The sequence below is a fragment of the Lissotriton vulgaris genome, unplaced genomic scaffold (genome assembly GCF_964263255.1).
Source record: "Lissotriton vulgaris unplaced genomic scaffold, aLisVul1.2 SCAFFOLD_776, whole genome shotgun sequence".
In the NCBI taxonomy this organism is placed as follows: Eukaryota; Metazoa; Chordata; class Amphibia; order Caudata; family Salamandridae; genus Lissotriton; species Lissotriton vulgaris.
Window position 1 is genome coordinate 646,658 of NW_028244253.1, and position 26,794 is coordinate 673,451.

Genomic DNA, 26,794 nt, shown 5'->3' on the forward strand with positions numbered 1-26,794 from the left:
ACCAACGTTCTATAATCCGACTGCTTTAAATGCAGGACATGCAAACTGAAGGGGGTAACCTCTTGCTCCAATTCCAATTCCAAAGCAGCTATCTCCGTTTCCATTCTAACCACATCCTCTTCCTTCTGTTTTTTGACACCAACTATTAAAGAGAGAGCTTGACCTCTAATCACTGTCTTAAAAGCCTCCCACAACGATACAGAGGAAGAGACCGAGCCCTCATTCTCTTGAAAATAATGGTCCAATGCCTTACTTAGTGAACTGCGGGTCTTGGGATTCCGGAGATACCAAGGGTTGATGGGAGCTACCCTGCCCCCAGAGCCCGATGCCAGTTCAAAACGAAACCAAAGTGGGGAGTGATCAGAAATACCCCGAGCCATATTTTTGACCTCAGCAATATAGGACGCCTGTGCAGCTGGCACCAACACATAATCTATCCTGGAGAGATTCTACCATGGGCACCAGAATGAAAAGTGTATTGTCGTTGAGTAGCGTGTAGCAACCTCCAGCCATCCACTAGGCCCATTGTGTCAATGAAGTCCGGCAACCAACCCCGAGCCCCCTTGAGAGCCCGAGGCGGGTGCCTGTCTAATTCTCCAGATACCACTGCATTAAAGTCACCCCCCAGAATCAGGAACCCTCCAGGAAGATCTAATAGAACCCGTCCCAGATCAGCAAAAGTCGTAGACTGCAGGCCAGGAGGAACATAAACAGACACAAGGGAAAGCACGCAGCCCTCCCACCTTCCAGAAACCGCAACATAGCGGCCCCACTCATCAAGGACCGAGGATTCTACTGCAAATGGAAAAGAGTTCTTGAGGAGAATTCCAACCCCCCGGGACCCAGATGAGAACCCCGCATGAGCCACCAAACGGTATCCCTTTCTATTCATGGCGTGACACATATTACCCACTAAATGGGTTTCTTGAAGCAAAACAGCATCCGGAGAGTGTCGCTTCAAAAGCTGCAACACCACTCTGCGTTTGATCTTGTCCCCCAGCCCATTCACATTCCAACTCATCAACCTCAACCCCCTACCCCCATCACAAAACAGAAGGAAAATCCATCCCCCCTCCAAGTCCTTCACATCAATAAAATTGTCTTGCAATATAGTGCCTTGCTGAAAAACGAAACTGAGAAACAACACCCCCCCACCTCCCCTTCCCAAACTACCCGTTACAATACCCCCCACCCTGCACCCCTGCTTACCACCATAAAGCCACCCCAACTCGCAGAGTGCCTGTTGCCCCCACATCTACAAAAAGACAAGCTGTGGAGGAGAGAGACCCTCCGGTAACCCAACAACCCCCCCATTCTGTCTGCATGAAACTACACCCTGGTTCAGAACCCACATAATCGGAGTTACCCTAGCAACCCCAGAGACAGGACATTCGATATTCATTCCTGAGCCATATGTTCGCCTTCAGCCCCACCAGATTGTTCCCCCAAATCTTGCTTGGCCGGTAAAGTGTCCAACCAGTCGGCCACCACTTCGGGCTTATCGAAGAAGTAAGTCCTTTCATTGTGTTCAATCCTCAGCTTGGCCGGAAAAAGCATAGCATATTTGAGGCCCATGTCACGCAGTCTCCTCTTCACCCCCAGAAAACGGAGTCTTTGTTTTTGGACCGCCTGTGTGAAGTCCGCATAAAAGCTGATAGATGAGTTCTCGAACTGTATGGGGCCCACTCGCTCGAGATGTCTGGAGGATAGCGTCCCTATCTCGAAATTAAAAATCTGCGCTATAATAGGCCTCGGCGAGGCGCCCACTTTCGGTCTTCCACCAGGAACTCTGTGTGCTCTTTCCACAGTAAAGAACTAACTCAGTACCTTGGGCTTTAGATGGTTGATGATTAGGTCTTCAATGAAAAGATCGGCCGCTTGATCCTCCTCCTTTTCCGGAACACCGATTATACGGACATTGTTCCTTCGGGCCCTCCCTTCAAAGTCCTCAAGGCGACGGACAACAGAGTCGTTTGAGGCCCTCAAATTCCAAACCTCTGTCTGCAATTCGTTGACGTTGTCAGTTAGACTCGATGTCTTAATATCTAATGATTTGACCTTCTCGTTTGTCTTTGTGAGATCCGTGCGAAACAGATTGACATCAATAGCTACCGTGTCCAACTTATGCGCCAGGGTCTCCATCTGCTTACCAAGGGACGACCTGATACCGTCAATGGCGGCCATACCGTCCTGCAGCATCAATTCAGTCGCCGGAGCCGAGGAATCCTTCGCCTCCTCCTGCGACTTACCAAGTCCGCTGGGCGACCCCTTAACCTGGGCATACCGGTCCATGACATTGGACTGGGTATATCCACCCCTCCTGGTGGTTTTCAACTTCTGCTTGTCCCCTTCTGATTTGCTCGCCATTTCAGAGCAATCACGAGTCGGTGTCCAAGCCAGGAGAGCAAGTTTCCGATCCGGCAGGCAATAGATAGGGACTTTATTCCGGGATATGCTCCCAACGTCTCTTATTTGCCCAGCTGTAAAAGACGGAGATTGTAAAAAGGCCTCCGAGTGATGCACTCAAATCAGCCCAAGCAAAGGGGAGGAATGGAGTGTCCCCAAGCCCAAAGGGCGATACGTCGTATATTGTCCAGGACGCTCAGACACTGCACAGGGGCGAGAGCCGCAGCAACAATGAGGCGTCTTCCGAATCAAAGAATGGTCCAAGTGCCAAAATCGAAAGTGAAAGTGAGGTTGGACCGGCCGCCCTCGTTGAGCCTTGCCAATGTTGTTCAATAACAAACCCCGGGCACCATGCCACTCAAGCGCCGGGCCTCCAGGAGATATGGGCCGCAAACTTCACCACATCACAACTCCGGCCTCCGGGGTCCGATCGGGACGCAGTTTTCAGCTTTCAGGTTTCCTGTGGTTCATTTACCCAGAGATGTCGACAGCTGACATGATCAGTGACAGGATATATGCGGGAGGGTACGAGGGTCTCGGGAGCCCCTTGCTCATGCGGCCATCTTGGATACGTGCGAAGCTCCTCCTCTACTTTGCACCTTTTTGAATTTCTTACATATTAGCGTCAAATTCAAATAATAGAAAACCCATGTATTGTATTTTAACTTACCAGAGGATTCATGTATTACCCATGTTTTATGAAACTAAAGTAATGTTTTATTGTTCTTTTATGATTCTATGAATCGAAGAAAGATGTTTTTGACTGACCATTCCACTTAAAGCCCTGCCCATACTGTTAAGACGACACTGCCCAAGACCAGAAGGCTCAGCCAGGGTGAGATAGCCTAGAGTCCATTTCACATGCCCCAGAATCTATTCCCAAAAGCTTTGAATGACCAAACCACCAAATGTGTAAAACGTCACCAGTTAACTGATCACAGCAACAGCATAAGGTGGAAGTTGTATGGCATATTTTGCTCAGTCTTACCGCGGTAAGGTACAGTTAGTGCATCACTTTATACGCAGATTCTCCCTGTTAATAAAAGTACCAAAAGGTACAATTGTTTCTGTTTGCACTAGCTGTATATGAATATTCCCATTTTAGATGGTTTGGGGCCTAGTCACAAAGACATGCAAGAGTGTGTAAAGAGTACTGCAGGAGGCCACTACTTTGGTGTAACACAAAATGGCCGACCCCCTGCAGAATGTGATGAGGGCCCCTGAGTCTCCCATAACTCACAGATATTCATTGGTCTTGGGCTCAATGGGGGCCACCTGAAGGGTGAGGGTCCCTTAAAGGGTTGGGGGCCACCTGTGCTGCAGGGGCCTCAGAGGTCTAAGTTACACCCTGGCATTAGTCTAAAATGCCTTTGTAACTAGGCCAAATCAGCTGACAATGCTCTGTTCAAGATCTACTGTAGATATTTATAATTCCAGATGTATCCTAGCACTCTTCTGAATAACTGTTACCCTGTTTTCCTTGGATACGTCATTATTAATACTTTAAAAAAAAATGTGTAAATCTGTTATCCGTTTTTTATGACAAATGTGCTGAGACATAGCGTGGCAAGGGCCTAATTGACTGACAAATTAAAAGAAACACTTTTGTATGATGTATGACCAGCATCCTAGGCTAATTGTTTTTATAACATTTATTTTAAATATATGTAAATTATTTTAAGTAATCTGAGCAAACGATAAAGATTTTGAGTATTTTCTTACATATATATTCAATGTTAAAAAGATTCTTACATCCACAGAGAGCAGCAGAATGCATACAGGGACGGGGCACTGTCTTAATTATATGCTCAGGGATTATATATGAACTCTCACGGGGACTATTCGGTTTACAATGAATCTGTTAACTATAAGCACTGAGCAATGGAGTTGATATGTTGTTTTCATTGTCTATGTTTATTCCTGTGAAAAATTTCAATAAAAAGAATTTCAACAAAAAAAAAGATTCTTACATAATTTTGGGTGGAACAATTAGGCTTCTGTAATGTTTGGAGACCGCAGGTATGCGGTCTAGTTGTCACGCACGTAGCAGTGCATTAGCGCGACCGTGACACGTTGCGGCCGCGCAGGCTATAAATAAAAGAGGGCGTGGTCACGGAACTAGTCCGGACCACGCGGAGAGTGAAAGCGTGTACCGAGTCTTGTATTGGGCGCAGCGACAGGGGCGCTGTGCAGCATACCGAAGGACTCAACAATGGCGACGAGGGCCTTATGAGCCCGCGTGGTGCACTGAAGCACTCCCTGCCCCGCCCCCCTCAGCTGATTAACGATGATCCTGGCCCGGCCGGGCCCCCACTGGCGGTACAACGTGGTTTGAGGTACCCCAGATCACGCGCCTGACAGCGAGCGCCAGCTATAGCAGATGCCAGCAGGTCAGAGGTGAGGTCTGCCCCCTCCACAGCCCCGGCCCAGGCAGAGAATCCAGGCACTACAGACCTGCGTCCTCCCCGCGCTCCCAGTGGTACTGAGGGACGGCATATGTGCAATCCTGAACATTGTCCTGTAGAGGCCCCGCTGGGGACGGCCCAGTACAAAGCCCCCTGCAGAGGCGTCCTGGCGGCCCAGACAGTGTGGTGTATCGACCCTGCGGCTACTCGCCCGGTGTGCCCGAGGCAGTGAGAGGTAGCACCCCCCCCCACCATGGCGTCCATTCCGCCCATTGAACCTTCTCCGTCGACGGCGCGCCAGCAGCCCTGGCCCCAAGATGGAAGGACTGGGTTGAAAGGCTACAATTCTACTTCGAAGGTGCAGGTACGGCGAGGGAGAGACGCAGGGCGCTCCTCCTACATCTTGGTGGGAAGGATATTTATCGGATCTACAAGACCCTGACGGAAGCTACTCCTCACACATATGTCACGCTCCTTAACGCGTTCAACGCCCATTTTGAGCCGATGCAAAGTAAGGACTACGAGCGGTTCATATTCCGGCAAGCGCGACAGGAAGCGGAAGAATCCCTCGACGCTTTCCACGGCCGCCTGAAGGAGCTCGCAAGCACGTGCGAATTCCGCGACGAGCAAGAAGAAATTCACGGACAAATCATCCAAGGCTGTTACTCCTCGGACCTGAGGGTGAAAATCCTCCAAGAGGATGGCAAACCACTAGTGGAGATCCTAAAGCTGGGCCGCTCTAAAGAATTATCCCAGGCAAGGGCGTCTCACATGGAAGCAGCACTCCACAGACCGATTAAAACGGAACAGGTGCATGTAGCGGAACACGTCAATGTGGTGCGGCCCAAACAACGCCCAGCAGGAAGAGGAAGGCCGCTAGAACGCTGCAAAGACTGTGGATACTGCGGTGGTGCGCGCACAGAGCACAAGACTGCCCAGCCCGAGGAAGAAAGTGCGGATCATGCGGGTGCATGACTCACTTCGCATCTGTATGCAAGTCGTCCAGGCCCAAACCCGAAGCTGCTCACGCCATACGGGAAGACCCCGAGAGCGAGGACATGGATGACGATGCACACAGCTACCCGGTACACTATGTGTTTGCCATAGGACAGCCGCTGAGGAAAAAACGGCGACTCCCGAAGTGCAGAATAACAATACAGAACCAAGAGGTGAGAGCAACCATCGACACAGGTGCATCCATCGAACTTATAGCGGCAAATGTTTATGCACAACTGCGAGACAAACCGAGTCTGAAACCAGCGAAGATCAGAGTTTTCGCTTACAGCCAAAAGACACCCATACCGCTAATCGGGTGCTTCCTGACGGAAATACAACATCAGGACAAGAGAACACCATCTACCATCTACGTCACCAAAGAAAGTAGTGAAATGTTACTCAGCGGCCAAACAGCCGAAGAACTTCATCTGATATCTTTCGCAATGGCAGTACTGGAGGAAGAACTCGAAACGGTCATTGAAGAATTCGAAGACGTCTTCAAAGGCATCGGATGTCTCCGTGGAAAGGAAGTATCCTTACACATCGACCGGTCCATTCAGCCGGTGGCCCTGCGTCATCGACGGATAGCATTCCATCTAAGAAAGAAGGTGGAACAGGAGCTAGAAAACCTCGAAAAGCAGGGAATAATCGAGAAGGTCAGTGGACCCACCCCCTGGGTATCGCCAATCGTGGTGGCGCGAAAACCCAAGCAGCCAGGGCAAGTGCGCATCTGCGTCGACATGCGCCTGCCCAACGCCGCAGTCAAAAGAGAAAGACATCTGATGCCCACGATAGACGACATCCTGGGAGAGTTAAACGGAGCAAAGTGGTTTTCCAAAGTGGACCTGAGGTCAGGATATCACCAACTGCCCCTGCAACCGGACTCCAGATATATCAGCACCTTCTCCACTCACGTCAGACTCCGGCGCTATCGTAGGCTCAACTTTGGGATATCAAGTGCAGCGGAAGTATTCCAAAATACAATTCGAGAGGTACTGAGCGGAATAACAGGAGTCCTAAATGTCAGCGACGACCTACTGATATACGCCGACACCGCGGAAGAACACCACCGGAGGCTCAGGAGCGTACTGCAAAGGATCAGAGACTCAGGCCTTACGCTACACAGAGAGAAGTGTCAATTCCTACAGAACACCATCAGCTTCTTCGGATACACTTTTTCCGACAAGGGAGTAGCGCCAGTCCCTGAGAAAGTGAGAGATGTGCAAGCAGCCCCCGCCCCGACCAACACGTCAGAAGTGCGGAGTTTTCTCGGAATGGTGAATTACTGCAGGCGGTTCATCCCTGACCTCTCCAACCTCACAAGACCACTAAGGGAACTTACGAAATCCACCACCCCATGGCACTGGGGAAAAGAGCAAGAGCTGGTGTTCCAGAACACCAAACCTGCCCTGTCCGCCAACACCACTCTGTCGTACTTCGACCCCACCAAAACAACCAACATCGCTGTTGACGCCAGCCCGTATGGACTAGGGGCGGTACTGACACAGAGCCAAAATGGAGAGGACTGGGTGCCTATAACCTATGCGAGCCGCTCCCTAACGGAGACCGAACAGCGCTATTCTCAAATTGAAAAGGAGGCCATCGCAATCCACTGGGCGTGCAGGCACTTCCATGTGAACGTCTATGGACATCCCTTCACTGTATCCACTGATCATAAGCCTCTACTTCCTCTCTTCCGTGGATCAGTCTCCAAGCCTCCCCCAAGGATCGAAAAGTGGATCTTACAGCTCCAAGAGTATGACTACAAGCTGGAATTCAAGCCTGGCGCAAACAACCCGGCCGACTACCTCTCCCGACATCCCCGAGCGGCAACCACGCAGGAACGGGAAGATGCGGAAGAAACGGAGGAGTATGTAAGAATCATCCTGGAACAATCACAACCCCTACCTATGGGCATCGACCTGATCGTAGAAGCGTCCAGCTGGCAATAGAGGCGTCACGAAACAGCGACTGGAAGTCACTCCAGAATTCCCTGGGTCAGAGAACCCCCGAGGCAAAGAGGGCCTTAGAAGCGATCCTCAGAGTGAAGGATGAACTGTCGGTGGATGCTCAAGGGTGCCTTCTCCGCGGACCCCGAATTGTAATGCCTGCAAGTCTAACACAACAGGCCGTCGAGCTGGCTCATCGCGGCCACCAAGGGATTGTGAAAACAAAAAGCAGGCTCAGAGCGAAGGTTTGGTTCCCGGAGATGGACGACAAGGTCGAACAGCTGGTCAAAGGATGCCACTGGTGCCAAGCGGCAGGTCCACCCGAGCCTCCGGCCCCGGTAATCACTGAGGATGACCCGACGAGGCCACGGGAACGAGTAAGCGCTGACTTCGGACATCTTCCGGACGGCCGCTACATGCTCGTCGTCATCAACGATTTGACAAGATACCCCGAAGTAGAAATAATAGCATCTTTGACCGCCAAGGAAGTGACTGCCAAACTGGAAAAAATAATCGCCACCCATGGCATTTTTGAACAAATGAAGACGGATAACGGACCACCGTTCCAAAGCCAAGAGATTGCTGATTACCTCCAGGAATGGGGGATTCAACACAGGAAGATCACCCCCAGATGGCCCCAAGCCAATGGAGAGGTGGAGCGGTTCATGAGGACCCTCAACAAAGTCATCAGGATCGCTCAGGCAGAAGGGACACCAGTCGAGAGGGCCCTGTACACGTTCCTGAGGGAATACAGGTTAACGCCCCATCGCACAACTACTACCGCCCCGGGACCATCTGCAATGGGCAGAATTGTCCGAGACACCATTCCTCATCACCGCACCTGGACCCCAAAGGAGGCAGACCCCCAGCAAAACCTGCGCAACAGAAGACGCTCGAATGAGTATGCCAGCTTCAGGCGCCGGAGCAAGGAATCGCCCATAGAGGAGAGAGACTGGGTCTATGTGAGGGACCGGTTCCCCGAGAGCAAGTTCAGACTCCCGTTTGAGCCCCGTCCGTGGACTGTCACTCGCCGATCTGACACGATGGTAACTGCCCAGCGCGACGGCGAGAGCGTCACCCGAAATGTATCCTTTTTCAAGCGAGCATTCAACCAGTCTGGAGATCAACCGGATCAAGACCAGGACAGAGCCATCTCAAGCCCCACGACATCCAGCACCACTTCCCCAGTGAGTGCGCACGGGAGCCCCAAAGAAAGAGCAGCGGCAAACCCTCCGGATTACGGGAGGTTAGTTGCCGGTAGCTGTCAATCCTCCGGCAACGGGCTGTCACCAAACCAAGCCCGACAAGACACTCCTCGGAGAGTTCTGTTCCGAGGAGAAGCTGCAGGCTATGGGCTGAGAAGAAACCCCGCGCCCTCTTCGCAGCTGGCAGACTTTGCTGTGGGTTGAGACTGTGGTTCCTGCTCATCGAACTGGTAACAGGCCTGCCGGCCATTTTGATTTGTCACATGCCCTGGTTAGCCAAGCGACTTTGAGACAGACTCTTGTTTGTGGTTTACCTTTTTCTCTTTTGATTCAATAAAGGTTGAAAGGAGTGTAATGTTTGGAGACCGCAGGTATGCGGTCTAGTTGTCACGCACGTAGCAGTGCGTTAGAGCGACCGTGACACGTCACGGCCGCGCAGGCTATAAATAAAAGAGGGCGTAGTCACGGAACTAGTCCGGACCACGCGGAGAGTGAAAGCGTGTCCCGAGTCTTGTATTGGACGCAGCGACAGGGGCGCTGCGCAGCATACCGAAGGACTCAACAGCTTCCATCGTTTTCTGTAAATTTACTTCGAGAATAAAGTAATTGAAAATATTTTTTCCTGGTAATAGAACATCTGAATTCCAATTGGAACTCAAATTTGTTACACATTTTTATCACATTTGGGATATTTGAAGAGCCATCCTTATAAGTGTCATTACAAAGATCTTATATTATGAAAAGGAATAAGAAATTATATATTTGTGATGTCTGCTTTTCTAATCATTAAGCTTCGATGCTTATCGCTCAACCTCGACCGTCATGGTTTATGTTTAAAAAAAAACGCAGACATCCTGAAAATGCACTGGTGCCACCTAGTGCGAATAAATAGTATTGCAGTGCAAAACACAGGGATGCTCTCTTCAGTACCAGTTTTGTTTGGGTACTAAGGGTTATATGTACAGGGGAATTGAGAGAATTGGAATGTCACTTTTTAAGGCATGCAACAAAAAAAACAAGAATTTGAAATGCATAGGTCTCACATTTTGAGAGTTCTAGCTATGACGTAGTAAATAACAATGCGTTTTACCTTGCATTTTTCCCCAGAACTGGCAATGCCAGTAGGTTTGGCTCTCATGTAACGAACATTTGTGCATACAACACATGCAAACAGCATTTTTTGAATGCCTGTGTTACTTGCTTTGGCACAAGGGTAGACCTGTTGGGTTTGCCAATACTTGTTCGAGTCTGTCTGAGGGATAGGTGATCTAGGGTTGGGAGCAGTGGTGGCGACCGGTGGATGGGGTTCTATAGGTCAGCATCGAGGACAGGGAAGAGGGAGCCTCGAGTGAGGCGTTAGTGTGATGGTACTGAGTATGTGTTTGGGCTTGCGCTTCATCTTAAGTGCATGTGTGCAGTACCTGGCCTCAGTGCACATATACCATGAATGAAAGCACATAGAGATTCAGTGCCACAGATTACTTTGATAATGCGAGTGCGTTAACATGGTCACTCCGAAACAAAGAACACCACAGATCTAACTGCAGTGTTAAAAATGTATTTTACTGTCCCTATGATAACCTGCAAAAGCATCCCCCAAAACAGTCTGCTGGGACTGGAGTGCACAGCAAGGCCTCTGCCCTACAGCGCTCTGGACACTAGCAGAGGTGATGAATTAATAAAAAGAACTGCCTCAGCCTAGTGTGTGAGGTCAAGTTGCTGCTGCACTCCAGAGCGCCAAATTTGAGAGCATTGGTATGGAGTAGGCCTCTGCAGTATGCGTGGTGAAACAGCCTGTGGTTAGCAGCTGGCTCACTTCAGCCTAGTTCTGACAAAAGGAACAGAGGAGAACTGTAAGAGATAGAGCGAGAGAGAACCATTAGCGAGCCCGCTGCCTCTGGCCTTTCAGTTGTGTACGGCTCATGCTATATAACACTGAAGTGTGAGGTGTTGAAGGCACTGCGGGTTGCTTGCAGTGCCTGTTGAACACCCCTCAGAAGTCCCAAACAAGGTGATCAATAAGTGAGTGAGGTAGTTTCTCATGTCTGTCTCCAAATACAATTATGTAATCACATTGAGAACTTCAACTTCTACCTCTTTGACAGTCACCAATCAGGCTTCCGAAATGGACACAGCACAGAATCTGCACTCACGCATATTATGGATGATATACTAATCATGCTTGATCGAAATGAGTCATGCCTTCTGATACTTCTCGATCTATCGTCCGCCTTCGATACGGTCAAGCATGACAAGCTCCTAGACCTATTGGAAAGAAGGATGGGCCTCTCGGGCATTGTGCTACAGTGGTTCTCCTCCTTCTTGAATAACAGATCTCAAAGATTCAAAATGAAGAATTCACTCTCGCAACCCTCCATGGTCACTCTTTGTGTGCCCCAGGGATCTCTCACCCATTCTCTTCAATTTGTTAATGGAGCCCCTGGCGAATGCCCTGAAGTCTGCGAATATTCTATATCACCTATATGCGGATGACACTCAGCTATACCTTAAAATCACCTCGCCAGATGACTTCATTGTTCTTAATACTACGCTTCTGAACACACAAAGCTGGCTCACCAACAACCATCTGATGTTGAATACCAAAAAAACAGAATTCATTCTCATCTCACCACCAAACTACACTCCAAAGATAGACCTCTGGTTAAAACACCTAACCTCCTTTGACTGTGTCCCCCACATCATAGACTCGGCGAAATCCCTAGGTGTCACCATTGACAAGCATTTGAATATGCAGTCGCACATCTCTACGGCCACCAAGGGAGCTAATCACAAAATGAGTATACTAAGGAGCTTAAACCCTTCCTCCCTCAGACTGACTTAAAAGTTGCTGTACAAGCTCTTGTACTTCCTAGATTAGACTATGGAAGCACCACCCTCTCTGGTCTCCCTAAATACAGGCTTGCACGGCTGAGAGCAGCTCTGAATGCTGCTGCCAGACTGGTATCAGGAACCAAAAGAAACAGCCACATCTCACCAACCTTGAAAGCACTGAACTGGTTCCAGTATGATGCAAGAATACACCTTAAAGTGGCGTGCATGAGACACAAAGCAATTCACAACAATACACCCAGCGACTTGGCACTTAAGTTGGAAAAATCTGGAGGCTGCAGACAACTACGAAGTGCGAGCACTCTACTTCTGAAACCCCAATCCTTCCAGAAGAAGAGAACAGGCTGTAGAGCTTTCTCAGGGATTGCTCCAAAGATTTGGAACTCTCTACCACCCCTAGTGCGTGGAATCACCTCCCTTACTGTATTCAAAAAGGAAGTACAAAATCTACTAATGAACAAATTCATATCCTAAATTTAAGTATGGGATGTATGTGACTGTATGTCTTTTCATCACATCCCTCACAATTGTTGCTGATTAATATTTTCGATGGATGTCGATCTGTTTAGCTAACTCACTTTTATATATCTACCTTTAATCGTTCTAGGTATTTGATTGGCTGACTTCATAATGTCTAATGCATGTTGTTCTACAGATGCTATTGCTGGTCTTTTACCTCTTATATGTATATACTTTTCATTTATATCTCTATTATGACAAATTGACATTATGTTTTTGTTGATTACCTCTACCACTGTTATTCTTCTATTGTAAAGCGCTCTGATACCCTTGTGGGTCACGTTCGCGCTATATAAGACTTTATAAAAAAATAAAAATACAGGCTTTCGGTGTAAAGTCCATGATCGGCGGAATGCAATAATTTTAACAAGACCTCGAGCTGAGCCAGCGAATTAGCGTGCATACATACCCCTTCGGGTTGCGGGCAGTGCCTGTTGAACACGCCTCATTAGTCCCAGACAAGGTGATCAATAAGTTAGCGAGATAGTTTCTCATAACTGTCTCCAAAGCATATAAAAATACAGGCTTTCGGTGTAAAGTCCACGACAGGTGGAAAGCAATAATTTTAACAAGACCTCAAGCTGAGTTAATGAATTAACGTGCATACATACGAAAGGGTGCTTTAATTCCTTGAATTATGGCATGCAAGCGTATAAAAACACGGGCTATCAGTGTAAAGTCCCGACAGGCGGAAAACAATAATTTTTAACAAGACCTCGAGCTAAGCCAGCGAATTAACATGCATACATACAAAAGGGTGCTTTAATTCCTTGAATTATGGCATGCCCCTAAACCACTGGTATAAGAGGACTTCACCACTCACCGTCTGATGATACGAACTGTCCCACAGCCGAGGAGCCACCCCCAGTCTCCACGACGGGGGGAGGGAGGGAAAGCGAAAGCACATGACCCGTAACCGTACGCGTGCACATCTCCTGTCCATACGTGTACACATCTCCTGTCCCCCTTCGGAAGAAAGATCAACACCAATAGATCTCGCCAAACGAGCAGTTAGGCAAGACTTAAAAATGCCCCAGTACAGGTACATATAAGAACGGTTTAGGTTCAACGTAAATGCTTATCACCAGCTACATAAAAGCATGTACGGTTTGGGTACAAAAACAGGTGCCCCATTACTAGAAAGTATAATTTGCACAATAATAATAAGTAATGTCTGTGTGTAACCCAGTACAAGTAAAGGCAAGTATGGTTTGGGCGAAATGCAAGTGCCCATCAACAACATTGTTAAGTAAGTACGGTTTGAGTTGAAGAATCCCTGCCCCATCAACAAGAACTGTAAGAATTGATTGGGATGCACTAACTATGCCCCAGCTCAGGTAAAAAAAATGACACATACAAGCAAAAATCCTCAAGTTGACGCGCTCAATTAAACATGAAACAATGTTGTTTCTTTCACGAATATTCCTTTAATCCAAAAATCTTTATCACTTCAACCAATTACTTCATTGGTCATTCAATGTTCATATGTATATTGCTTTACATACATGATGTCATCGTTATATCGACATTCACAAATTCATCATCACCCAATGCATTTCGGGTCGTAATCCTTGACCCTTCGTCAGGGGTCTGTAAATAAGGGATAAGACAGGACCAACGTTAGGAGCTACCACAACTCTCAAAGTAAAATCAATGAGAGAAAAACAGTATGCGTACTAAAATTCTCTACAGAATCCAACAAAATCAAAGGAATCGTCAACAAACATTGGCACCTCATCCAATCTGAACCAGACCTCGAAGATCTTTACAGTGACAATGTGACATTTGCGTTTCAGAGATCGAAAAATTTGAAAGAATTATTGAAAACACGCAAAGAGGTCAACTCCAATTGGAGGGGAATGTTGAAGTGCATGAATTGCGTTCATTGCAACAATGTAATGCCAGGGAAAACTTTCACCCATCCTTCTAAAGGTTATCCCATTGAATTGAAACACACAAGCACTTGCGATACCAACAACTGCATCTATGCCATTAAATGCCCATGTGGGAAAGTTTACGTCGGCCAAACCGAACGTAAACTGAAGATTCGCATTACTGAACACAAAAGTAATATCCGTCAAGCCAATTTGAAATCATCCTTAGCTAATCACTGGAATCAAGCCAGACATCAAATTTCTCAATTAAAATTCACGGTTCTGGAAATTCTCCCACAACGCCCTGACGTGGATCCATTAAAACAACGACTACGTTCAGAATTTCACTGGATCAAAAAACTTAACTCGACACATCCTTTTGGGATGAATGATCGTGTGGAACATTCATGTTTCTTATAATATTCACCAGCATTGCTGTTTTTGACCTACTAAGTCCGTTTTGTAAATATCCTGTTACATTTGTGCATATCGATACTGTTTTCAGTCTGTTTATATCAACCGATGTTTTTGTTTACAGTAACTTTCAGCTTCCTCATTCGAAGCCTACACACTCTGATCACATGACTAGGTGTTTTCCTTTGGGCATTGTGTCCTTGTCTCCCATCGGTTTTTTCTTTTCGGTGCAGTCATTGGTTAACCTTTCCGATCACATGATTTTGTTTAAAAACGCTCACCGCGTATCGCGTCACTTACCGAGACACATCGCGTTCACTGAGGTGACGGCGTCTGCCGCTTTCTCGTAAGTTTTGTACGATTGTGAATTACGGGTGTTGGTGTTGAATGTATGCACAGAGGAACTTTAGATGTAAAGAGCACGTGGTGGTTCATCCTTCCATTCATTTATAGTTCACGCTTGCACGGTGAAACCACTGTTGATAGTTGAACTTTTCACGACTTCACTGTTTCACTATTATTTTTTAACGCTCTGGTTTCCGTTCTCGGCTAACTTTCTTTAATATTAGAGAGTTGTGGTAGCTCCTAACGTTGGTCCTGTCTTATCCCTTATTTACAGACCCCTGACGAAGGGTCAAGGATTACGACCCGAAATGCATTGGGTGATGATGAATTTGTGAATGTCGATATAACGATGACATCATGTATGTAAAGCAATATACATATGAACATTGAATGACCAATGAAGTAATTGGTTGAAGTGATAAAGATTTTTGGATTAAAGGAATATTCGTGAAAGAAACAACATTGTTTCATGTTTAATTGAGCGCGTCAACTTGAGGATCGTTGATTCTATCCCCATCATCTTTGGAACATTACAAGGCACGGCCAGACTCCGTGTGACGTTTACGCGCCATCACTACCTAAAGAATTTGTTCTGTTATAATTGAAACAACCGAGTGCATAGGGATTACACTATTTCACATACAAGCAAAAACCAATACCCCCATAACAAGTAAAAGAAAGTATCATTTGCACCAGGTGCAACACTCACATCCTATACGGTATGCATCCAAGAATAGTGCTTGAAAATATGTAAACTTGGCATTAACAACACATGCAGGCAGCAATTCAGCAAAGTAAAATAAATATTTGAACTTGGCATTTCAACACACATCAAGTCAGCATAGCATAAATAATTAGGCATCGACTCATGAATAACACTCATAAACATGCTAACAAGGCATCAAAAACGATCTCAAAATGTCATAGATGTATACCCAGCAATAACAAGAAATGCTGACAGTCAGACCCTTTTGGGAGAAAATCATGAAAAGCCATCAAAAATATGCCAAAATACTACTTCACACAATCTCCAGATGGCACAGCACCATATCCAGCAATAGCAATGAAAGTTCTCGCTGAGCACTACACACAATATCTAAAACAAAATGGTATTCAAAATAATCACAATATCCAAGCTGTGCGCATCTGCATGAGAACCCTGTGCGCTTGTCAGGTTTAGCAGTTGCACTCCTCTAGCGATGTATTTATTTTACCGCTCCTCCTAGATTGCTCATGCACAGCTGTACAAAGTGTGCTGTGTTCAGATGACACACAAATACCCGGTTACTCACTGATAATCTTCATTACTCCGAGTCCTGGTCTTCCCATTCCTTTCCTTAACAGTGAGCAGCTTGTCTGATCCACAGAAACCCTATACCTAGCAGAGCTTTAACACTTCTGCCAATATGGCGCTACCTAGTTGGTGAGCATGAAGGGGAAAGCGGGGGAAGCGTCCAGCGGCTGCATTGTTGGTTACCAGGGATATGACGCTGAACAGACAACCTTTGACGGCCTTCCGTTCTTCTCGTTCCAGCTCCACAGGAAGAGAATGGAGAGAAGAGGGCAAGCTCAGCTTTTCAGAAGTTGCCGCTCTCACATAAGCGCATATTACTTGTCCCGTGCTGATCACGGTTCACACAGGTGCTTGCGTTGCAACATTCGACATGTGGCGCTGGGCATCATTTAAAACTTGTAGCGCCATGGCATCATTTAAAGCTTGTAACGCAATGGCATCATAGCGCTAGCGCTAAGGAGATATGAGTCAAACAGCAGTAAATTGATTACCAAGATTAATCAGCGCTGCAGATGCTGCCTAACCACTAATAGCCACAAGAATGGCAGTGCTTTTAAAGATATCCCAACAGCCTGTAGAAAATGGCAGAAACAGGAATAAAACGCCTACTACAGTATAAATGACTACAGGCTGCCAGAAGGACTGTCCTTCTGCTGCTTTGTTTGTCAACCGGCATGTGCTGGATAAAATTAATGAAGAGCAGGTTGAATGCCCAAGACTGCAGGCTGTCAGTGGTTGAAGACACCAGTGGGGCCTTAGGGCATTTCAATACCTTCAGGTTTCAATTTTCTTTTTAAAGTATAAGGATTGTTAGTTTCTTGTAATGGTTCAGTTGTCCTTCAGTTACAATATGTTCTCCTCTCCTGTTCCTGTAGAAGCGCTAAAGTCTTCACGCTGGTCCTTTCTCCACTTGTCGCCATTGTGGTAAATGAAGATGCAGAGTAGCTAGTAGTAAGGTGATAACAATATCAGGTTTATTCATGAGAAAAGAGTCTCAGCTTACAGGTCAAGATGGTGGTATGGAAGCCCCACCAGGAGCAGCATCCTAGCTGCTCAGCCCAAGAGCTCCAACTCATATGCACTCAACCAGGCACATATCAGCATTCAAATTACATCATAGTCCCTCTGGCCGAGCAGCAAGGGACAAAACACTAATAGGAGAATGCATGGCATAGATGCAGGTACATGGTGATAGCTTACGCACAACCTTGCTTGCTTTGAATCCTTTCAGCGTATTTACTACTTACTTGGGTGCTCCAGGGGTGATGTTACCGTCCTATTAGACACGTCAAAATTTCACTTAAGCCAATTGTGCTTCCAATAACGCTTTGTTGCATCCCCCTATGGGAACTCTCCTTAGCCTCCGTTGAGGTTATAAAATAATCACTTCAGATTTGGTTATTTTTCTGCTTGATTTCTTTTATTGAAATTATTTTCATTTCAATTCTCCTTCTTTTGCATTATTATTCATTGCATTATTCATGAAACTCCAATGCATTTCGAGCTTACCCGCTCTTCATCAGGGAGTAGTTCTATAATAGAATCATTACACACTATTTATATACACTGTCAATAACGTTATTTACTCATTGCTTTGTGCATACATTCAATTGTATTATATTTGATTAGTAAATTTAGTGAATAGACAACAGCCCATGTGTTCAGATTTGTGTGCCGGCTTAGTGATGTGCTTTGTGTACACGTGATAAATGCGACGCGTGTATGTTAATTAACCCATATTATGAACTCGAAAGTTATACTCACAAGTTCATTGCCTTCTTTTCTTGTACTTGCTGTAAAAATTAACCGGAAAGATAAACATTAAACTCAAGTTTGCTGAAAACAGAATATGATGCTCAATTCTGCTCGCGTTCGTTTATGAATAAAGTTTCTACCGCGATCTTATACCCGCGCTTGTACGCGCTTGAAGACACTTACGTAAACATCAGTTTTCATTATTGTTGTCAAATCTGGCAACATCTCGGTATAGCTACGGTTACTCTTTTGTGTACGCTGTGTTTCACTTGCGGTTAAACTTCATTACTCGACGCCTAGAGTCGTGTGATTAAAAAGAAGAAGGACTAATGAGTATGTGTTACACGGCGGCCATTTTAGGTGTGAATTATCGCTCTAGTATTACCACAGCCTCAGTTCAGCCAGTTAGAACATTAGTTCACTCTATATGTGTACAAAGCTTATGATCATTATGTAATAGAAACATTATATGGCACCTGGGGGACATTGTAAATCACTGTATAGTCATGGGTGACTGAAAATCAATGTTACAACACAATTCTTTTTCTAACTATACAGTTCCTCTGAACAGACCAATTCTATAATTATTTATAGGTAACATGCATATTCTATGCGTTCGTTGAGACCATTCGGGCTGCACGATTGCATTTTCATCATCCAGTAATTTTCTCTTCTTAGAAGTTAATTGTTGTTATCTCTTCCTTCAACCTTCTCGTTCACCTCTAGTATGAGGAATCTTAACTGAGATATGTTATGTTTTGCCTCCATGAAGTGGGTTGCAAACGTCGACTTGGTGTTTTTAGTTCTAATGTTAGACTTATGTTCGTTGATTCTTGTCCTAAATTTTCTTTCAGTTTTTCCCACACATACCTTGCCACATGGGCACTTTAACAGATAAATTACATTTTCTGTGTTACATGTAGCTGTCACGTAGAGCTTGATTGCATGCCCTTTCATTGGGTGGTTTATTTTAATTCCTCGTATGATACCATTGTAGTTATTGCAGTTCATGCAAGGTATTGTGCCCCTCGGGTTTATTATTGTTCTAGGCTTCTGTTTAAGTATTTCGCCTAGGTTTCTATTTCTGGTATATGCAAAAATCGGTGTCTGTACAAACGAATTCTGGAAATCAGGTTCTGTGGTTAACATAGACCAGTGTTTAATGATGATCTTTTTGAACATTTTACTCACTGTTGAAAATTTCGAAACTCTCACCGTTCTGGTGTTCTACGATTTTTGTCTGGTCTTTAACAGTTCATTCCGTGTTTTTGATTCACATCTTTTTTTTGCGTTCTCTAAGATTGTTGGGGGGTACCCTCTTTGTTTAAATCTTTCATCCATTTCAGTGATTCTCTGTTTAGATTTATTTCATCGGATTTGATACGATCCTTTTCACTCTCATCATCTGCGATGTCGGTAAGTGAGTTTTCAATGATAATAGGTTACAACTACTGTAATGCAACATATTATTTCTATCTGTTTTTTCCGATAGATATCTGTTTCTAATCCATTCTCGGTTCTAGTGACTGATACATCCAAGAAGGTTATGTGGGTCTCCGATATTTCACTGGTGAATGTATTCATCCATCTATCAAATTCCATCTTGACAGGGCTGTTTCTACTTCTTCGCGGGTCCCTTTCCACAACATAAATATCTCATCGATATATCTAAAGTAAGCTTTTATGTGTGTTTTCCATTGGGGTTTGACCATATGTGTTCCTCTTCAAATCTCTACATTACTAGATTAGCGTACGCTGGCGCTGTACAATTGCCCATGGATGTTCCCGTGAGCTGGAGGTACCATTCATTTTGCCACTGAAAATAAATTTGATACAGAGTGAAATGTATTAGTTCCATAAGGAAGACTTGCATTGGTATTTTGAGTTAAGATTGCGGTAGAAACTTTATTCATAAACGAACTTGAACATAATTGAGCATCATATTCTGTTTTCAGCAAACGTGAGTTTAATGTTTATCTTTCTGGTTAATTTTTACAGCAAGTACAAGAAAAGAAGGCAATGAACTTGTGAGTATAACGTTCGAGTTCGTAATATGGGTTAATTAACATACACGCACCGCGTTTATCAAGTGTACACAAAGCACATCACTAATCCGGCACACAAATCTGACCACATGGGCTGTCGTTTATTCACTAAATTCACTAATCAAATATAATACAATTGAATGTATGCACAAAGCAATGAGTAAATACATTTATTGACAGTGTATACAAATAGTGTGTAATGATTCTATTATAGAACTTCTCCCTGATGAAGAGCGACTAAGCTCGAAATGCATTGGAGTTTCATGAATAATGCAATGAATAATAATGCAAAAGAAGGAGAATTGAAATGAAAATGATTTCAATAAAAGAAATCAAGCAGAAAAATAACCAAATCTGAAGTGATTATTTTATAACCTCAACGGAGGCTAAGGAGAGTGCCCATAGGGGGATGCAACCAAGCGTTATTGGAAGCACAATTGGCATAGATGAAGATACCACACTTGTCCCATCTGTTACGTTTGAAAAGAGAACAATATTTCCTCAATTATTACAACCGGAAGACAGTAAAAATATTGTGAAATCTGTTCACACCATGTTTTGTCCCAATATAAGTTTTGTTTTGCTCCATTCTATGTTACAGACGAAACGAAAATGGTGCAAATGAATGTGCCCTCTTTCTTTTTTACTGCGCGGCATGTGCTATGGTACTCTGACTTTGCATCTTTAGATTTCTGGTCTGGCAGGGTGCTGCTGAGTTTGTTCACTATATCCTTGTATGCGATGCAGCAGAATTTGAAGATGATGGCGCTCTGGAGGTGCAATAAGTGCTGGTTCATCAAGGCAGGAATGATGTGTTCATATTTTGTCAAGCCTTTGACGAGTTGGGCATATGTATGTATTGCAGCTTTCAGTGGCCCCAGTGAAGATTCTAGGACAGTGGTTCTTAACCTGTGGTCCGGGGACTAAGGCTAAGTCTACTCAGGGTGTCCGCGAATGTTTTGAAAATCTAATTATATTAACAGTTATTAACAGATATATGAATAAAGAAGCAACATTGAAAATCAAAAGTTTTAAAGCATTCTGTAAAGGGGAAGACATTTGAAATTGTAGGCTAAACATTACTTTAGTATACTCATATTTGTAAATTAAATCAAATATTTAAGAAAGAATCTGTGAATTTGTTTGATGAATGTTGTGTCGATAATTTTTGTGTACTGTTTTGCGGTTCAAGTCATTGAAAATGCTAAGGCCGGGGTCCCTGGCTTCTAGCAATGACTCAGTGGGGATTCCTGGATTCCAATATTCATTCACTGGAGGTCCCAAGTTACAGTAATAATTAAGTAGAGGGTTCCACAGAAGTTAAAAGGTTAAGAACCACTGATCTAGGACACTGGCAAATACCTAATCTAGAAAGGAGAGGACCAAGGCTTGTCTGGTGGTTCTGAAGTCTATTCCTGGCAGGTAGTGTTGTATTATACATAATAATTTAACCTGATACCTGGTTCTCTGGATTTTTTTTCTAATGCGTATTAAAGGAGACATCTCTGTCATTGTTTGATCTGAGTAATATCCAGTCAATTTTATCTGGATTCCCAAAAATCTTGAATCACATTTTGGGAGAATGAAAACATAAGTAGTTGATCTAGGATTACAAATCCATGGAGTACTGTGCAATCCTATTTTTCAGTTTATTGACTAATTGCACCATTCAATCATTTCTGCAGATCTCAGCCAATTAAATACCTAATTTTGTGACCATGAGGAGCTGCTCAGAACAGGAGTACTCAGACGACCTTGTGAACAAGTGCATGCCTTGCAAGCTGAGGTGCCACAAGTCTGCATTCAGGAAATGCTCCACTTTCTGCGGTGAGTGTTGCAAAGGGCCTCAACCTATATTTTCCAAAAACGTTTTATTGCAGGTTTTTTAGTTAAAGGAAACAGTGCATACACCATGTCATCATCTTAAGGTTGCCAAGGTAATAAAGAGTGGAAGCATACCAACAACACATGTGATTTGTCATACCTTCCAATGTATCACCTAAGACATTAACCGCCCCAACAACTTTTAGACATTAAACAAATTATATCCCAACAAATGTTCCCCCCACCATTAACCTATCACCGAGTAATAACAAACATTACTGCATTTACGGCACAGAGGCTTGGAGAGCGAGGAGTACTGACTTCCCCGGGCAATCTGGAAAATTCATCTATGATCCTGTTGGGGGTGATCGATTCCCTCTGGATTTAACTATCCCTCTGCATAACCCGAACAGTGGCTGGATATGACTACTATTACTATACCGCAAACACGATGTGGACTACCCAGTCCTGTGAGGTGTGATTAGGACCATCAACCTACAGGCACCCTTAGTAGGTTGCTTTTCACCCTTCCCTTTATCCTGAAGAAGACCGGTATGCTAAGAATGTAAATTTCCCTGTATGCACTAATTCGGGTCGAAACGTCGACACTCGACCACTGGAGGGCTTGTACCCTATCCAAAAGATGATATTTCTCTGTAGTAGTGTTTTGTAAAGTACCAAAAACAACCACAGAAATGACCATTTAAGGTCAGGCCATGCTGAACTGGTGTTGTTATGTCTTAGAACCAGTGCCTATCTGAATTATTGCAATTTCTATGTTTTGAACTGTGTTCACTCTGTGTAACCACCCCCTATTCATCTTTATCACACATGAGCACTACTTCTTACCTCCCCCTTGAAGCAACCTCTCTTTAACTAATAAATAATATAATAATGTTGTTTAAATATTTTTTTATATGTTTCTGTGAATAAAACAGATAATCTTTTGACTTGAAAAACCCTTGGGTGCCAATTTTCCTTTTCTTTCATTTGAAGGTGCTATTTTGAGAACTTTTGGTGCATTTAGTACCTAGTGCTGATTTTATTTATGCCCTAAATAATGTTAAGAATCATTTAAATTCTTTGGACTAAAATCGCACAACAAGTAGGTCTAGGACCATTGTTTTTCTATAATACTTGATACCCAGTTCCGTGGACATAATTGGTTACCCTATTAGTTTATAATGGCTCGTAAAATTAGGGTCCGCAGCCTGTTCATGCTGTTCACTTCATGTTCTGCTGTGAAATTTGTGACTGCCAGGCTAGTGTTGATTCCCCCATCTGCTGAAGGCTGTTTTTTAATTCTTGAATTTTTTGCGGAATATTTATACAGCTCAAAGTTGACTTGAAGGTGTCAGAGCGAATTACATGAGCACCAGTTGCATTACAGACTGACACATTAATTTTTGTTTGGCAAGAGAAGATTACGTGATTTGCCCAGAATCACAGGATGTTGAGTGTCCCTGCTGAGGCTCGAACCCAGTTCTCCAGCTTTGAGGTCGATGGCTCTAGCTGTTAGGGCACATCCTCTTTGAGTGTTGCGTGATTTGGCTGACTGGGTCATGAGTAGGGCAGAAGCCTGGCCTGGAGTAGGACACGCACACAGGCAGGGGTCCTACTTCCTGCTACCTCTCTGGGAAACAAACTGACAAAGGGAGGCACTGCCGTTGGATCTTCCATGAGAGGTGAGACATAAACTCAGTTCTTCTTTCCCCTTGAACTTTGTTAGTTGAGACCCTCACTGTTAAAGTGGCACTGCCAAACACTTGGGTCCTCATTTACAAAATTGTGATGCATGGCAGCCCAGCTAGCCTTCGTGCTTCATTGCTGTGCGTCAAAATATAAGATCAGGAATGTGCTGTAGCTACAAGATACGCTGAAGAAGAATGATCCTTCTAGAAGGAGCCTTTCAAGAGTGTAGCCAACTTGGGCTTCAGCTAGCTCACACCCTCAAGAAGATGAGATTCATGAATATGGTAGTAGGAACATTCTAGAATCCCATCGCCTGTTACCTGCAGATATATTTATGTCAATTTATGACTGTGGCTCATTGCAGCAGAGAAAGCCTGAACTTTATACAGGCTGGCTCCTTGAAAGGTGGGCAATGTTTCTGAGCCCCAGCAGCAGCAGAGAGAGTCATACTTTACACTATTGGGCCGATTACGATTCGGTAAAATCCCTTACAAATAGCTGTACGGAGCATATTTCCCGTATGAATCGTACTCTTAAACGTCCCCGTAAGTACGATGAAGTACGATTCGGACCCAAAGCAGATCTCCGTACGAATCGTACAAAAGACCATACGACTTAAAAATACGTACAAATTACATTCGGAACATGCAGTACGTGACGTCCGTACGGATCTAAGCAGCATTTTCCGACCTAGCAAGTACGATTAGTCTCGTCAACACTGCGTATGACTTTTTTTCTACAGGAGCTCAAAACGTCCGGAAAAGCAGATTTCGACTCGAACCACTTACAAAACGGACCCCCCCCCGGTATGGTGTGTACACCCCATGATTGCAGGGATACGGTGCGTAGGGGTACGGTGCATAGGGGTACGATGCGTAGGGGTACGGTGTGTACACCCAATGATTGCAGGGGTGCGGTGCGTAGGGGTACGGTGCATAGGGGTATGGTGCGTAGGGGTACGGTGTGTACACCCCATGATTGCAGGGGTATGGTGCGAACACCCCATGATTGCATAGGTACGTGCGTATGTGATTGTGTGGCTCTCCGTACGAATTGCTCATACGCAACGTTTTCCGTACGAATCGCATTCTCATTCCCCGGTCCGGATCGTACTTGTCGGGTCGTACAGCATGTTTACGATTCATACAGTTCACTTTGAGGATCCGTATCGTACGGATTTTCCCTTGCTTTTCGTACGGTTCGTAACGATTCGGTCGTATATTTTTCTTACGAATCGTACTACGCATTTTGGATGGAATACTATGATTCGTACGGATAGGGCTACGGATTCGATTAGTCGTACGGATTAGTTTACCGAATCGGAATCGGCCCCTATATGTATATGCCCACTATAGGCTCAGAGTTCAGCAGAAGACAAGGCCGTTTGTAGAAATATTCAGCATACGCCAAAGCTTTTACTTTTAGGATTAGGGTGTAATAAATCACTTAAAATGTGAAATATATTTTACAGTGCTCAATGTGTTTCATCAAGATGGCTTTTAGTAATGTGCATTTTACTGGGCTATGTGAAACTGTAGAGTATGAGTTAGCAAGTGCCAAGTAAAATACAAAGGGACATATATACAAGCCCCTATCATCACAGGAACATCACTTTTAATGATGTTCCTGTGGCGATAAACCCTTTGCCGTATTTACAAGGCGGCATTGAGCCACTTAACGTGGCTTAACTCCGCCTTGTGAATAAGGCACCCTTTCACACTATAGATAGCGTGAAAGGGGTAGGCAATGGGTGTTGCGATGGGCGTTCCGCTGCAACACCCATTGATTTTGACACTGCCCCCTATTTATAAGAATGGCGTAAATAGGAGGCAGCGCCAAAATGAAGACCAGGGAAAATCTGGTCTTAACATGGCAAAACATGGAGAAATTCTTTATTTCTCCTCATTTCTGCTGTTTCAATGTGTGCAGCACTGTGCAGCACACATGTAAACAGCAGAACCCAATGATTGATTGTTTATGTGCAGGAAGGTGTCCTTTCCTGCAAAAACACATTCATTTAAAAAAATGACGATTTGCAACTTCTATGTGTGCTGTGAAATGTAGCACACATAGACGTTACAAATTGCCATTTTGGAATGTTAATGTGCAAGAAGGGACACCTTCCTGCCCGTAAACAATCATTCCCTCAACACAGGCACCGGTGCAAGGGTGTATGCTTTGGCAGGTTCATTTAGCATTTAAGGAAAATGCAGGGATGTGCTGTATCTTTGTAAATATGGCAAATTCCTACATTTTTGGAATGGCGGAGAGTAGCATTAGCATTTTGGGCTTAACGCCAAGCTCCAGCCATTCCCTTGTAAATATGCCCAAGAGTGTTACTTATTTAATGACTGGGTTTCACTAGAAAGTACAATCGGCCCTCATGTGGCCTTAGTGAGACATCCAAATTATGGGAAGACCATAATATACTTTTCAAATTAGTGCTGAAATGTACAATTAAATCTGGAGTTGCCACTTATTTTCTAAAACTTCCTTTAGCAGGAACCCCAAAATCCTACTTTCTTTTATGTAATATCATCTATATTTCATAAGCATGTGGTAGTAGAGCTCAGCTGAATAACCGCATTTGTTACCGTAATGTGACGGTTGAAATCCATGAGCAGCGAAATCCTTGTATGGATGCTCAATTGGGAAAAGTGGGCATTTCGCACTCTTGCCATCTGGGATTTCATGGACAAATTAAAGTCCATTAAAAAAACATTTGGTTTACGAAAACTTTGGAGGGATCCAGCGGTGATCCCATTATTTCCAGCCGAGAGGTCGTTATCCAACAGGAGGGATCAGACATGCAGGCCAATGAGTAACATTTAAGTCTATGCTGGGATTACGTTTGAGGAAATAGCTGGACATCCGTAACTGGACTGTAGATTACCTGTCTGCCAGGCTTCATTGAAATGATAGTCAGGTGTCACCAGTGTATTCTTGCCATTGTATTCCCCACAACGTCCTCTGTTGGACTCTCATACAAAGGTGATTAAATTGACCAGTTTTTCAGGGCCATAGTGCATTTATGTATACAATTTCCCACTAAACTAGAAAAACCTTGACTCGCTTTGTTGTAATTGACTGCAAAGGGGTTTTGGGCCCTGGGGTTTGCCCCATGTATTCTTTCCTGGATTAGAACTTTGGGGCATATTACCAACAACTAGCGATAATTATCGCTATGTTGGCTTAGCGGCAATATTTTTATCGCCGAGCTG

At 44.7% G+C, this 26,794-nt stretch overlaps 1 protein-coding gene across 1 annotated transcript in view; it reads left to right on the forward strand.

Annotated features, from left to right (window-relative positions):
* Positions 1-26,794, forward strand: part of TNFRSF13B (TNF receptor superfamily member 13B) — a 105,553-nt gene that overhangs the window by 41,316 nt on the left and 37,443 nt on the right. Inside the window, exon 2 of the mRNA XM_086948769.1 lies at positions 21,743-21,884. Coding sequence (XP_086804895.1) covers positions 21,776-21,884 — 109 coding nt within the window. The 5' untranslated portion in view covers positions 21,743-21,775. The remainder of the gene's footprint in view (positions 1-21,742; positions 21,885-26,794) is intronic.